The 14235-nt window shown below is 50.1% G+C and overlaps 1 protein-coding gene across 1 annotated transcript; it reads right to left on the minus strand.

Annotated features, from left to right (window-relative positions):
- Positions 1 to 11181: 11181 nt before the first annotated feature.
- Positions 11182 to 11715, minus strand: LOC138283268 (octapeptide-repeat protein T2-like). Its single transcript, XM_069221288.1, has one exon. It carries the CDS (start codon positions 11713 to 11715, stop codon positions 11182 to 11184), a length of 534 nt encoding a protein of 177 aa, XP_069077389.1.
- Between the last annotated feature and the right edge of the window lie 2520 nt (positions 11716 to 14235).

The raw sequence follows: 14235 nt of genomic DNA on the forward strand, positions 1-14235 counted from the left end.
CCTTTGGAAAATGGTGTGAAGGCAGGGGAGGAGTAGCCTCCCCCAGCCTCTGGAAATGCTTTGTTGGGCACAGATGTGCCCAATTCTGCATAAGCCAGTCTACACCGGTTCAGGGACCCCTTAGCCCCTGCTCTGGCGCGAAACTGGACAAAGGAAAGGGGAGTGACCACTCCCCTGACCTGCACCTCCCCTGGGAGGTGTCCAGAGCTCCTCCAGTGTGCTCCAGACCTCTGCCATCTTGGAAACAGAGGTGCTGCTGGCACACTGGACTGCTCTGAGTGGCCAGTGCCACCAGGTGACGTCAGAGACTCCTTGTGATAGGCTCCTTCAGGTGTTAGTAGCCTTTCCTCTCTCCTAGGTAGCCAAACCCTCTTTTCTGGCTATTTAGGGTCTCTGTCTCTGGGGAAACTTTAGATAACGAATGCATGAGCTCAGCCGAGTTCCTCTGCATCTCCCTCTTCACCTTCTGATAAGGAATCGACCGCTGACCGCGCTGGAAGCCTGCAAACCTGCAACATAGTAGCAAAGACGACTACTGCAACTCTGTAACGCTGATCCTGCCGCCTTCTTGACTGTTTTCCTGCTTGTGCATGCTGTGGGGGTAGTCTGCCTCCTCTCTGCACCAGAAGCTCCGAAGAAATCTCCCGTGGGTCGACGGAATCTTCCCCCTGCAACCGCAGGCACCAAAAAGCTGCATTACCGGTCCCTTGGGTCTCCTCTCAGCACGACGAGCGAGGTCCCTCGAATCCAGCGACACTGTCCAAGTGACCCCCACAGTCCAGTGACTCTTCAGCCCAAGTTTGGTGGAGGTAAGTCCTTGCCTCACCTCGCTGGGCTGCATTGCTGGGAACCGCGACTTTGCAGCTACTCCGGCCCCTGTGCACTTCCGGCGGAAATCCTTTGTGCACAGCCAAGCCTGGATCCACGGCACTCTAACCTGCATTGCACGACTTTCTAAGTTGGTCTCCGGCGACGTGGGACTCCTTTGTGCAACTTCGGCGAGCACCATTTTACGCATCCTTGTAGTGCCTGTTTCTGGCACTTCTCCGGGTGCTACCTGCTTCAGTGAGGGCTCTTTGTCTTGCTCGACGTCCCCTCTCTCTGCAGGTCCAATTTACGACCTCCTGGTCCCTCCTGGGCCCCAGCAGCGTCCAAAAACGCCAAACGCACGATTTGCGTGTAGCAAGGCTTGTTGGCGTCCTTTCGGCGGGAAAACACTTCTGCACGACTCTACAAGGCGAGAGGGATCCGTCCACCAAAGGGGAAGTCCCTAACCCTTTTCGTTCCTGCAGAAACCTCAGCTTCTTCTGTCCAGTCGAAGCTTCTTTGCACCCGCAGCTGGCATTTCCTGGGCATCTGCCCATCTCCGACTTGCTTGTGACTTTTGGACTTGGTCCCCTTGTTCCACAGGTACCCTAGATTGGAAATCCACAGTTGTTGCATTGCTGGTTTGTGTCTTTCCTGCATTATTCCTCTAACACGACTCTTTTGTCCTTAGGGGAACTTTAGTGCACTTTGCACTCACTTTTCAGGGTCTTGGGGAGGGTTATTTTTCTAACTCTCACTATTTTCTAATAGTCCCAGTGACCCTCTACAAGGTCACATAGGTTTGGGGTCCATTCGTGGTTCGCATTCCACTTCTGGAGTATATGGTTTGTGTTGCCCCTATCCCTATGTTTCCCCATTGCATCCTATTGTAACTATACATTGTTTGCACTGTTTTCTAAGACTATACTGCATATTTTTGCTATTGTGTATATATATCTTGTGTATATTTCCTATCCTCTCACTGAGGGTACACTCTAAGATACTTTGGCATATTGTCATAAAAATAAAGTACCTTTATTTTTAGTATAACTGTGTATTGTGTTTTCTTATGATATTGTGCATATGACACTAAGTGGTACTGTAGTAGCTTCACACGTCTCCTAGTTCAGCCTAAGCTGCTCTGCTAAGCTACCATTATCTATCAGCCTAAGCTGCTAGACACCCTATACACTAATAAGGGATAACTGGGCCTGGTGCAAGGTGCAAGGTGCAAGTACCCCTTGGTACTCACTACAAGCCAGTCCAGCCTCCTACATTGGTTGTGCAGTGGTGGGATAAGTGCTTGAGACTACTTACCACTCTTGTCATTGTACTTTTCATAAGAGAAAAATATACAAAACAAGGTCAGTGTATATACACATAGCCAAAAAGTTTTGCATTTCCTCTTTTCACTCTTTTCTAAGTGCTGAAAAGTACTCCTAAACTTTCAAAAAGTTCTTAAAAGTTTAAAAAGTTTTTTTCTGTCTTTCCAAAAAGTTCTGAAAACTTTTTTTTCACTTTTTCTATCACTTTAACTCTCTCTAAAAAAATGTCTGGCACAGGAAAAAATGTTGAACTGTCCAAACTTGCATATGATCACCTTAGCTGGAAAGGAGCAAGGAGTCTCTGCATAGAGAGAGGTTTGAGTGTAGGGAAGAATCCTTCCTTAGAACTGTTAATTAATATGCTTAGAGTACAGGATAAGGCCATAAGTGCCCAATCTGTAGAAAAAGTAGCTAATGGTTCTCAATCTGATCCAGGGACTCCCCCAGGAAAAGGTTCAGGAAAGAAACTTCTCAGCCTGCCCATTACTAGACAGTCTAGCATAGTTGGTACAGAGGTTGAATCACACCATACCAATGGTGTGCTCTCACAATATGCTGGTAGCCAAGCTGTTAGGGTGCCATCTGTAAGGGACAGGTCTCCTTCTGTTCATTCCCATCATACCTCTGTATCTAGAAATGTCCCTCCCACCCACCCTGATGACAGATTGTTAGAAAGGGAGCTCAATAGATTGAGAGTGGAACAAACCAGACTGAAGCTCAAGAAGCAACAGCTGGATTTGGATAGACAGTCTTTAGAAATAGAGAGGGAAAGACAGAAGTTGGGTTTAGAAACCCATGGTGGCAGCAGCAGTATTCCCCATAGTCATCCTGCAAAAGAGCATGATTCTAGGAATCTGCACAAGATAGTTCCCCCTTATAAGGAGGGGGATGACATTAACAAGTGGTTTGCTGCACTTGAGAGGGCCTGTGCTGTACAGGATGTCCCTCAAAAGCAGTGGGCTGCTATCCTATGGCTATCATTTAGTGGAAAAGGTAGGGATAGGCTCCTTACAGTGAAAGAAAATGATGCCAATAATTTCCAAGTTCTTAAGAATGCACTCCTGGATGGTAATGGCTTAACCACTGAAAAGTACAGGATAAAGTTCAGAGAGACCAAAAAGGAGTCTTCACAAGACTGGGTTGATTTCATTGACCAGGCAGTGAAGGCCTTGGAGGGGTGGTTACATGGCAGTAAAGTTACTGATTATGACAGCCTGTATAACTTAATCCTGAGAGAGCATATTCTTCAAATCAAATCAAATCAAATCATTAACATTTATAAAGCGCGCTACTCACCCGTGCGGGTCTCAAGGCGCTAGGGGGGAAAGGGGGGGTTATCGCTGCTCGAACAGCCAAGTCTTTAGGAGTCTCCGGAAAGCGGAGTGGTCCTGGGTGGTCCTGAGGCTGGTGGGGAGGGAGTTCCAGGTCTTGGCCGCCAGGAAGGAGAAAGATCTCCCACCCGCCGTGGAGCGGCGGGTGCGAGGGACGGCAGCAAGTGCGAGGCCAGCGGAGCGGAGGGGGCGGGTGGGGACGTAGAAGCTGAGGCGTCTGTTGAGGTATTCCGGTCCCTTGTTGTGGAGGGCTTTGTGTGCGTGGGTGAGAAGACGGAAGGTGATCCTTTTGCTGACTGGGAGCCAATGCAGGTGTCTCAGGTGTGCGGAGATGTGGCTGTTGCGGGGTACGTCGAGGATGAGGCGGGCTGAGGCGTTTTGGATGCGTTGCAGGCGGTTTTGGAGTTTGGCTGTGGTCCCGGCGTAGAGGGTGTTGCCGTAGTCCAGGCGGCTCGTGACGAGGGCGTGGGTCACGGTTTTTCTGGTGTCGGCGGGGATCCAGCGGAAGATCTTACGGAGCATGCGGAGAGTGAGGAAGCAGGCGGAGGACACGGCGTTGACTTGCTTGGTCATGGTGAGAAGAGGGTCCAAGATGAAGCCGAGGTTGCGGGCGTGGTCTGCGGGGGTCGGTGCGGTGCCGAGGGCCGTGGGCCACCAGGAGTCGTCCCAGGCGGACGGGGTGTTGCCGAGGATGAGGACTTCCGTTTTTTCAGAGTTCAGCTTTAGGCGGCTGAGCCTCATCCAATCTGCGACGTCCTTCATACCCTCTTGTAGGGATTCTTAATAATTGTGTGTCTGATTTGTTGCACCAGTACTTGGTGGACTCTGATCTGACCTCTCCCCAAGAATTGGGAAAGAAGGCAGACAAATGGGTCAGAACAAGAGTGAACAGAAAAGTTCATACAGGGGGTGACAAAGATGGCAACAAAAAGAAGGATGGTAAGTCTTCTGACAAGGGTGGGGACAAATCTAAAAATGAGTCTTCATCAGGCCCACAAAAACACTCTGGTGGGGGTGGTGGGTCCAAATCCTCCTTTAATCAGAACAAGGAAAAGAAACCATGGTGCTATTTATGTAAAATAAAAGGCCATTGGACAACAGATCCCAGTTGTCCAAAGAAAGGCACCACAGCTCCTACCACTACAAGCCCTACTGCTACACCTAGTGTCCCTACTAATAGCAGTGGTGGTGGGAGCAAACCTACTAATAGCCAATCCAAGGGAGTAGCTGGGCTCACTTTTGGTAATTTAGTTGGGGTTGGTCTAATTAGGGAGACCACAGAGGCTACTTTAGTCTCTGAAGGGGCTATTGATTTAGCCACTTTGGTTGCTTGCCCCCATAACTTGGAGAAGTACAAGCAACTAACCCTAATAAATGGTGTTGAGGTCCAGGCCTACAGGGACACGGGTGCCAGTGTCACAATGGTGATTGAGAAACTGGTGCACCCTGAACAACACATACTTGGACACCAGTACCAAGTAACCGATGCTCACAACATAACACAAAGCCACCCCATGGCTGTTGTAAATCTCAACTGGGGGGGGGGTAACTGGTCCAAAGAAAGTTGTGGTAGCTTCAGATTTACCTGTAGACTGTCTATTAGGGAATGATTTGGAGACATCAGCTTGGTCAGATGTGGAGTTGGAGGCCCATGCAGCAATGCTGGGCATCTCAGGGCATATTTTTGCTTTGACAAGGGCTCAGGCCAAAAAGCAAAAAGGACAGGGAAGCTTGGATCCTGGAACAATGGACCAAGTGCTCCCTAAAGCTAGGGCTAGTAGAAGCAAACCACTTCCTACTATCCCTCCCTCTACAGTGGATTCAACTTCTGAGGAAGAAGAATTCCCTCCCTGTGCAGAACCTACACCAGAGGAGCTGGAAGCAGACACTGCTGAGCTTTTGGGTGAAGGGGGCCCTGCCAGAGAGGAGCTGAGTGTGGCACAGCAAACCTGTCCCACATTAGAGGGTCTCAGACAGCAAGCTGTCAAACAGGCTAATGGGGATGTCAGTGACTCTCACAGAGTTTACTGGGAGGACAACCTCTTGTACACTGAGCATAGGGATCCTAAACCTGGAGCTGCCAGGAGATTAGTGATTCCTCAGGAGTACAGAAAGTTCCTCCTAACACTGGCACATGACATTCCCTTAGCTGGGCATCTAGGACAAATGAAAACTTGGGACAGGCTTGTTCCCCTGTTTCATTGGCCTAGGATGTCTGAGGACACAAAGGAATTTTGTAAGTCCTGTGAAACCTGTCAAGCCAGTGGCAAGACAGGTGGCACTCCAAAGGCACCCTTTATCCCACTGCCTGTGGTTGGGGTTCCCTTTGAAAGGGTAGGGGTTGACATAGTTGGCCCCCTTGACCCTCCTACTGCTTCAGGCAATAGGTTTATCTTAGTGGTAGTGGACCATGCCACAAGATATCCTGAAGCTATTCCTTTAAGGACCACTACAGCTCCTGCAGTGGCAAAGGCCCTCCTGGGAATATTTTCCAGGGTGGGCTTCCCAAAGGAAGTAGTATCAGACAGAGGAAGCAATTTCATGTCTGCATACTTAAAGGCCATGTGGAAGGAGTGTGGTGTAACGTACAAGTTCACAACACCCTATCATCCACAAACAAATGGACTGGTGGAGAGATTTAATAAAACTCTCAAAGGCATGATTATGGGACTCCCTGAAAAACTCCGCAGGAGATGGGATATCCTTCTACCATGCCTCCTTTTTGCCTACAGGGAGGTACCCCAGAAAGGAGTGGGCTTCAGCCCCTTTGAACTTCTTTTTGGACACCCTGTCAGGGGTCCACTCACACTTGTAAAGGAGGGTTGGGAACAACCTTTAAAAGCTCCTAAGCAAGATATTGTGGATTATGTACTTGGCCTCAGATCAAGGATGGCTGAGTACATGAAAAAGGCCAGTAAAAACCTTCAGGCCAGCCAAGAGCTCCAGAAGCAATGGCATGATCAGAAGGCTGTTTTGGTTCAGTACCAACCAGGGCAGAAAGTGTGGGTCTTGGAGCCTGTGGCCCCAAGAGCACTCCAAGATAAATGGAGTGGACCCCACACAATTGTTGAAAAGAAGGGTGAAGTCACCTACTTGGTTGACTTAGGCACTGCCAGGAGTCCCCTTAGGGTGCTCCATGTCAACCGCCTAAAACCCTACTATGACAGGGCTGATCTCACCCTGCTCATGGCAACAGATGAGGGACAGGAAGAAGACAGTGATCCTCTACCTGATCTCTTCTCTTCCACAGAACAAGATGCTCTTGTGGAAGGTGTAGTTTTGGCTGATTGTCTTACTGCTGAGCAGAAAGATAATTGCATAAATCTCCTAGGACAATTTTCAGAACTCTTCTCTACTGTGCCAGGCACCACTTCTTGGTGTGAGCACACTATAGATACTGGAGACAGTTTACCTGTCAAAAGTAAGATCTATAGGCAGCCTGACCATGTCAGGGACTGCATAAAGCAAGAAGTTCAAAAAATGCTGGAACTAGGAGTGGTTGAGCACTCTGACAGTCCATGGGCTTCTCCTGTGGTACTGGTACCAAAACCCAATTCTAAAGATGGAAAGAAAGAAATGCGGTTTTGTGTAGACTATAGAGGTCTCAACTTGGTAACCAAAACTGATGCTCACCCTATACCCAGGGCAGATGAGCTCATAGATACACTGGCATCTGCCAAGTATCTAAGCACTTTTGATTTGACTGCAGGGTATTGGCAGATCAAATTGTCAGAAGATGCTAAACCTAAGACTGCATTTTCTACCATTGGAGGACATTACCAGTTTACTGTAATGCCTTTTGGTTTGAAAAATGCACCTGCCACTTTTCAGAGGTTGGTGAACACAGTCCTGCAAGGGCTGGAAGCTTTCAGTGCAGCATATTTGGACGATATAGCTGTCTTTAGCTCCAGCTGGGATGATCACCTGGTCCACCTTTGGAAAGTTTTGGAGGCCCTGCAAAAGGCAGGCCTCACTATCAAGGCTTCAAAGTGCCAGATAGGGCAGGGTAAGGTGGTTTATCTGGGACACCTTGTTGGTGGGGAACAGATTGCACCACTTCAGGGGAAAATCCAAACAATTATTGATTGGGTTCCCCCTACCACTCAGACTCAAGTGAGAGCCTTCCTAGGCCTCACTGGGTATTACAGGAGGTTCATTAAGAACTATGGCTCCATTGCAGCCCCTCTTAATGACCTCACTTCCAAAAAAATGCCTAAAAAGGTATTATGGACAGCAAGCTGTCAGAAAGCTTTTGAGGAGCTGAAGCAGGCCATGTGCTCTGCACCTGTCCTGAAAAGCCCTTGTTACTCTAAAAAATTCTATGTCCAAACTGATGCATCTGAATTAGGAGTAGGGGCAGTCCTATCACAACTTAATTCTGAGGGCCAGGATCAACCTGTTGCTTTTATTAATAGGAGGTTGGCCCCTAGAGAAAAGCGTTGGTCTGCCATTGAGAGGGAGGCCTTTGCTGTGGTCTGGGCTCTGAAGAAGTTGAGGCCATACCTGTTTGGCACTCACTTCATTGTTCAGACAGACCACAAACCTCTACTTTGGCTAAAACAAATGAAAGGTGAAAATCCTAAATTGTTGGGGTGGTCCATATCCCTACAGGGAATGGACTATACAGTGGAACATAGACCTGGGAGTAGCCACTCCAATGCAGATGGACTCTCCAGATATTTCCACTTAGACAATGAAGACTCATCAGGTAATGGCTAGTCTTATTGTCCTTCGTTTGGGGGGGGGTTGTGTAGGAAAGTACCATCTTGCCTGGCATGTTACCCCCATTTTTCACTGTATATATGTTGTTTTAGTTGTATGTGTCACTGGGACCCTGGTAACCAGGGCCCCAGTGCTCATAAGTGTGCCTGAATGTGTTACCTGTGTAGTGACTAACTGTCTCACTGAGGCTCTGCTAATCAGAACCTCAGTGGTTATGCTCTCTCATTTCTTTCCAAATTGTCACTGACAGGCTAGTGACCATTTTTACCAATTTACATTGGCTTACTGGAACAGCCTTATAATTCCCTAGTATATGGTACTGAGGTACCCAGGGTATTGGGGTTCCAGGAGATCCCTATGGGCTGCAGCATTTCTTTTGCCACCCATAGGGAGCTCTGACAATTCTTACACAGGCCTGCCACTGCAGCCTGAGTGAAATAACGTCCACGTTATTTCACAGCCATTTTACACTGCACTTAAGTAACTTATAAGTCACCTATATGTCTAACCTTTACCTGGTAAAGGTTAGGTGCAAAGTTACTTAGTGTGAGGGCACCCTGGCACTAGCCAAGGTGCCCCCACATTGTTCAGAGCCAATTCACTGAACTTTGTGAGTGCGGGGACACCATTACACGCGTGCACTACATATAGGTCACTACCTATATGTAGCTTCACCATGGTAACTCCGAATATGGCCATGTAACATGTCTATGATCATGGAATTGCCCCCTCTATGCCATCCTGGCATTGTTGGTACAATTCCATGATCCCAGTGGTCTGTAGCACAGACCCTGGTACTGCCAGACTGCCCTTCCTGGGGTTTCACTGCAGCTGCTGCTGCTGCCAACCCCTCAGACAGGCAGCTGCCCTCCTGGGGTCCAGCCAGGCCTGGCCCAGGATGGCAGAACAAAGAACTTCCTCTGAGAGAGTGTGTGACACCCTCTCCCTTTGGAAAATGGTGTGAAGGCAGGGGAGGAGTAGCCTCCCCCAGCCTCTGGAAATGCTTTGTTGGGCACAGATGTGCCCAATTCTGCATAAGCCAGTCTACACCGGTTCAGGGACCCCTTAGCCCCTGCTCTGGCGCGAAACTGGACAAAGGAAAGGGGAGTGACCACTCCCCTGACCTGCACCTCCCCTGGGAGGTGTCCAGAGCTCCTCCAGTGTGCTCCAGACCTCTGCCATCTTGGAAACAGAGGTGCTGCTGGCACACTGGACTGCTCTGAGTGGCCAGTGCCACCAGGTGACGTCAGAGACTCCTTGTGATAGGCTCCTTCAGGTGTTAGTAGCCTTTCCTCTCTCCTAGGTAGCCAAACCCTCTTTTCTGGCTATTTAGGGTCTCTGTCTCTGGGGAAACTTTAGATAACGAATGCATGAGCTCAGCCGAGTTCCTCTGCATCTCCCTCTTCACCTTCTGATAAGGAATCGACCGCTGACCGCGCTGGAAGCCTGCAAACCTGCAACATAGTAGCAAAGACGACTACTGCAACTCTGTAACGCTGATCCTGCCGCCTTCTCGACTGTTTTCCTGCTTGTGCATGCTGTGGGGGTAGTCTGCCTCCTCTCTGCACCAGAAGCTCCGAAGAAATCTCCCGTGGGTCGACGGAATCTTCCCCCTGCAACCGCAGGCACCAAAAAGCTGCATTACCGGTCCCTTGGGTCTCCTCTCAGCACGACGAGCGAGGTCCCTCGAATCCAGCGACGCTGTCCAAGTGACCCCCACAGTCCAGTGACTCTTCAGCCCAAGTTTGGTGGAGGTAAGTCCTTGCCTCACCTCGCTGGGCTGCATTGCTGGGAACCGCGACTTTGCAGCTACTCCGGCCCCTGTGCACTTCCGGCGGAAATCCTTTGTGCACAGCCAAGCCTGGGTCCACGGCACTCTAACCTGCATTGCACGACTTTCTAAGTTGGTCTCCGGCGACGTGGGACTCCTTTGTGCAACTTCGGTGAGCACTGTTTCACACATCCTCGTAGCGCCTGTTTCTGGCACTTCTCCGGGTGCTACCTGCTTCAGTGAGGGCTCTTTGTCTTGCTCGACGTCCCCTCTCTCTGCAGGTCCAATTTGCGACCTCCTGGTCCCTCCTGGGCCCCAGCAGCATCCAAAAACGCTAAACGCACGATTTGCGTGTAACAAGGCTTGTTGGCGTCCTTTTGGCGGGAAAACACTTCTGCACGACTCTCCTATGCGAGAGGGATCCGTCCACCAAAGGGGAAGTCCCTAGCCCTTTTCGTTCCTGCAGAAACCTCAGCTTCTTCTGTCCAGTCGAAGCTTCTTTGCACCCGCAGCTGGCATTTCCTGGGCATCTGCCCATCTCCGACTTGCTTGTGACTTTTGGACTTGGTCCCCTTGTTCCACAGGTACCCTAGATTGGAAATCCACAGTTGTTGCATTGCTGGTTTGTGTCTTTCCTGCATTATTCCTCTAACACGACTCTTTTGTCCTTAGGGGAACTTTAGTGCACTTTGCACTCACTTTTCAGGGTCTTGGGGAGGGTTATTTTTCTAACTCTCACTATTTTCTAATAGTCCCAGTGACCCTCTACAAGGTCACATAGGTTTGGGGTCCATTCGTGGTTCGCATTCCACTTCTGGAGTATATGGTTTGTGTTGCCCCTATCCCTATGTTTCCCCATTGCATCCTATTGTAACTATACATTGTTTGCACTGTTTTCTAAGACTATACTGCATATTTTTGCTATTGTGTATATATATCTTGTGTATATTTCCTATCCTCTCACTGAGGGTACACTCTAAGATACTTTGGCATATTGTCATAAAAATAAAGTACCTTTATTTTTAGTATAACTGTGTATTGTGTTTTCTTATGATATTGTGCATATGACACTAAGTGGTACTGTAGTAGCTTCACACGTCTCCTAGTTCAGCCTAAGCTGCTCTGCTAAGCTACCATTATCTATCAGCCTAAGCTGCTAGACACCCTATACACTAATAAGGGATAACTGGGCTTGGTGCAAGGTGCAAGTACCCCTTGGTACTCACTACAAGCCAGTCCAGCCTCCTACACTACTGTTCTCTATCTTCACCCTTCTCTGTCTCTCCTTTCTCTGTTGATCTCGGTGCCCCTCCACCTGGCTCTGCCTGTTTCTCTCTTCTCTTCCACTACCTTTCCACTGTTGATATCTCAGAACCTCTCTGTCTCTCTCCCTCATTTCCTGCCTCTCCTCTGTCCTTCTGTGCCTCGCTCCTCTGTCCTTTTGTGCCTCGATCCTCTGTCCTTCCGTGCCTCGCTCCTCTGTCCTTCTCCGCCTTCCTGTGTCTCGCTCCACTGTCCTTCCATGCCTCACTCCTCTGTGCCTCACTCCTCTGTCCTTCCGTGCCTCGCTTCTCTGTCTTTCCGTGCCTCGCTCCTCTGTCCTTCCGTGCCTCGCTCCTCTGCCCATCTGTGCCTCGCTCCTCTGTCCTTCTGTGCCTTCCTCCTCTTCCGTGCCTCGCTCCTCTGTCCTTCCGTGCCTCGCTTCTTTCTCCTTCTGTACCTTCCTCCTCGTCTGTGTCTCGCTCCTCTGTCCTTCCATGCCTCACTCCTCTGTCCTTCCGTGCCTCGCTCCTCTGTCCTTCCGTGCCTTCTTCCTCTTCTGTGTCTCGCTCCTCTGTCCTTCCATGCCTCACTCCTCTGTGCCTCACTCCTCTGTCCTTCTGTGCCTTGCTCCTCTGCCCTTCTGTGCCTTGTTCCTCTGTCCTTCCGTGCCTACCTCCTCTGTCCTTATGTCCCTCGCTCCACTTCCGTACCTTGCGCCTCCGTCCTTCTGTGCCTCGCCCCTTTGTCCTTCAGTGCCTCGCTACTCTGTCCTTACATGCTTCACTCCTCTTTCCTTCCATGCCTTGCTCCTCTGTCCTTCCGTGCCTCGCTTCTCTGTCTTTCCGTGCCTCGCTCCTCTGTCCTTCCGTGCCTCGCTCCTCTGCCCATCTATGCCTCGCTCCTCTGTCCTTCTGTGCCTTCCTCCTCTTCCGTGCCTCGCTCCTCTGTCCTTCCGTGCCTCGCTTCTTTGTCCTTCTGTACCTTCCTCCTCGTCTGTGTCTCGCTCCTCTGTCCTTCCACGCCTCACTCCTCTGTCCTTCTGTGCCTTGCTCCTCTGTCCTTCCGTGCCTCGCTCCTCTGTCCTTCCGTGCCTTCCTCCTCTTCTGTGTCTCGCTCCTCTGTCCTTCCATGCCTCACTCCTCTGTGCCTCACTGCTCTGTCCTTCTGTGCCTTGCTCCTCTGCCCTTCTGTGCCTTGTTCCTCTGTCCTTCCGTGCCTACCTCCTCTGTCCTTATGTCCCTCGCTCCACTTCCGTACCTTGCGCCTCCGTCCTTTTGTGCCTCGCCCCTTTGTCCTTCAGTGCCTCGCTACTCTGTCCTTACATGCTTCACTCCTCTTTCCTTCCATGCCTTGCTCCTCTGTCCTTCTGTGCCTCGCTCTTTTGCCCTTCCTCTGTCCTTCTGTGCTCTTCCCTTTGTCCTTCCGTGCTTCGCTCCTCTGTCCTTTCTCTGTCCTTCCGTGCCTCACTCCTCTGTCCTTCCTCTGTCGTTCTGTACCTCGCTCCTCTGTCCTTCCTCTGTCCTTCCGTACCTCACTCCTCTTCCTCCAATATTTGTGTTCTTTCTCCCACCAGCCTCTCTTCTCCCTCCTTCTGTGCTCTCACCTCGACCCCAGCCGCGCTCCCCTCTTTCTCTCCATCCCTTGGAGACACTTCAGGGTCAGCCTCCCACTCACCTGTTTAATTAGAAAAGGGAATATTCTCTGAGCCTCAAGGAGGAGTAACGTGTTAAATAAAGCGCTTTTTCTTCTAGACACCACGCGTCATGGGAGAGATGGGGTCACGGAAGGTCGGGGAGCCAGAGATGAGAGTGAGCATCATGCAAAGGCCCTTGGGGCCCCTTCACCAGGATGCATCTGTGACCAGGTCTGACTTAATTGCACCCGTAAATTGTAAATGTATTTCTATAGCGCTTAGACCCCTGAGCATTAGCACTTCCAGGTTAGTAGTTGTGTTCCCTTGTGCATTAGTTGTGTTAGGTTTGTGCTCTGGAGTTCTTGTGTCTTTAGTAGTTTGGAGTGGGGACAGAATGACGCCAATGGGTGGGAGACCTGGGGCCCAGCCAGCTGAGGCCGTCTGGGGTACTGGGGTGTCCCCGAATGGGGTGCATTTGGGGAGGGGATTCACTGTTGGTTGTCCTAGGAGGTCCATAGTGCACCCAGACAGCAACAAGCATTGGCAACACCAGCGGGTCTTCTGTTTACGCTGTACAGCATCAGCAAGAACAGCAGGCGCAAAAAGGGGAAAAGAGTAGAGGGACGCGGCTGCGTCATAGTACAGGCATGATATGCGTCATGACACATGCATGTGTTGCGCCGTTTGTCACGGATCCTGCTAATCTGTCTCTCATTTGCTTACCCCATGCGCGCCCAGGGCTCGGACCGGGGGCGCTGTGCTCCCCGATGGCGCCCGCCTCTAGCCTGATCGATCCTCCGCCTTAGAATAAAGCTGTATCGTCCTCAGTGAGAATGACAGACGCGAGAGAAAGTTTGAAAGTTCACTTAAAGATTATAAGAACAGATAAAAAAAGCTGGACCATCAGTCAGATTGGTATATAAGCAAATAAATCTTTAAAAAACTCAGTAAAGTGCAATAGAACTAGTGGGCCACACAACAGTGAAAGGCAGGTCATTTTATAGGACTTTAGACAAAGGATTTGGGGCTAGATTTAAAGAAAAGTGGCACAGCGTGGTGCTGCGCCAAAATTGGCAGCGCCGCGCTGCGTCACTTTAGAAACGCAGGGATACGCCATATTTAAGGGAAAACTGCGCACCCCTGCATTTCCCCCTCCCCTGGCACTAAATTAAGCCACCATCGTGCAAGAATGTCTGCGTTGAGGGGTGTGATTGTTTATGTGCATGAAGGGGTCCCTTCCTGCACATAGACAATCACTAATGGCGCTTTGGCACTTCTGTGTGTGCTGCAGAATGCAGCACACACAGAAGTGCCAAAGCGTCATGTCCAAATGAGTGTTTATGTCCAGAAAGGGACACCTTCCCGCACATAAACAATAATTTC

The sequence above is a fragment of the Pleurodeles waltl genome, chromosome 3_1 (genome assembly GCF_031143425.1).
Source record: "Pleurodeles waltl isolate 20211129_DDA chromosome 3_1, aPleWal1.hap1.20221129, whole genome shotgun sequence".
NCBI lineage: Eukaryota > Metazoa > Chordata > Amphibia > Caudata > Salamandridae > Pleurodeles > Pleurodeles waltl.

Bases quoted from the DNA above. Each gene is read 5' to 3' on its own strand.
- LOC138283268 (XM_069221288.1), bottom strand. From the start codon at position 11,715: ATGGAAGGACAGAGGAGCGAGACACAGACGAGGAGGAAGGTACAGAAG.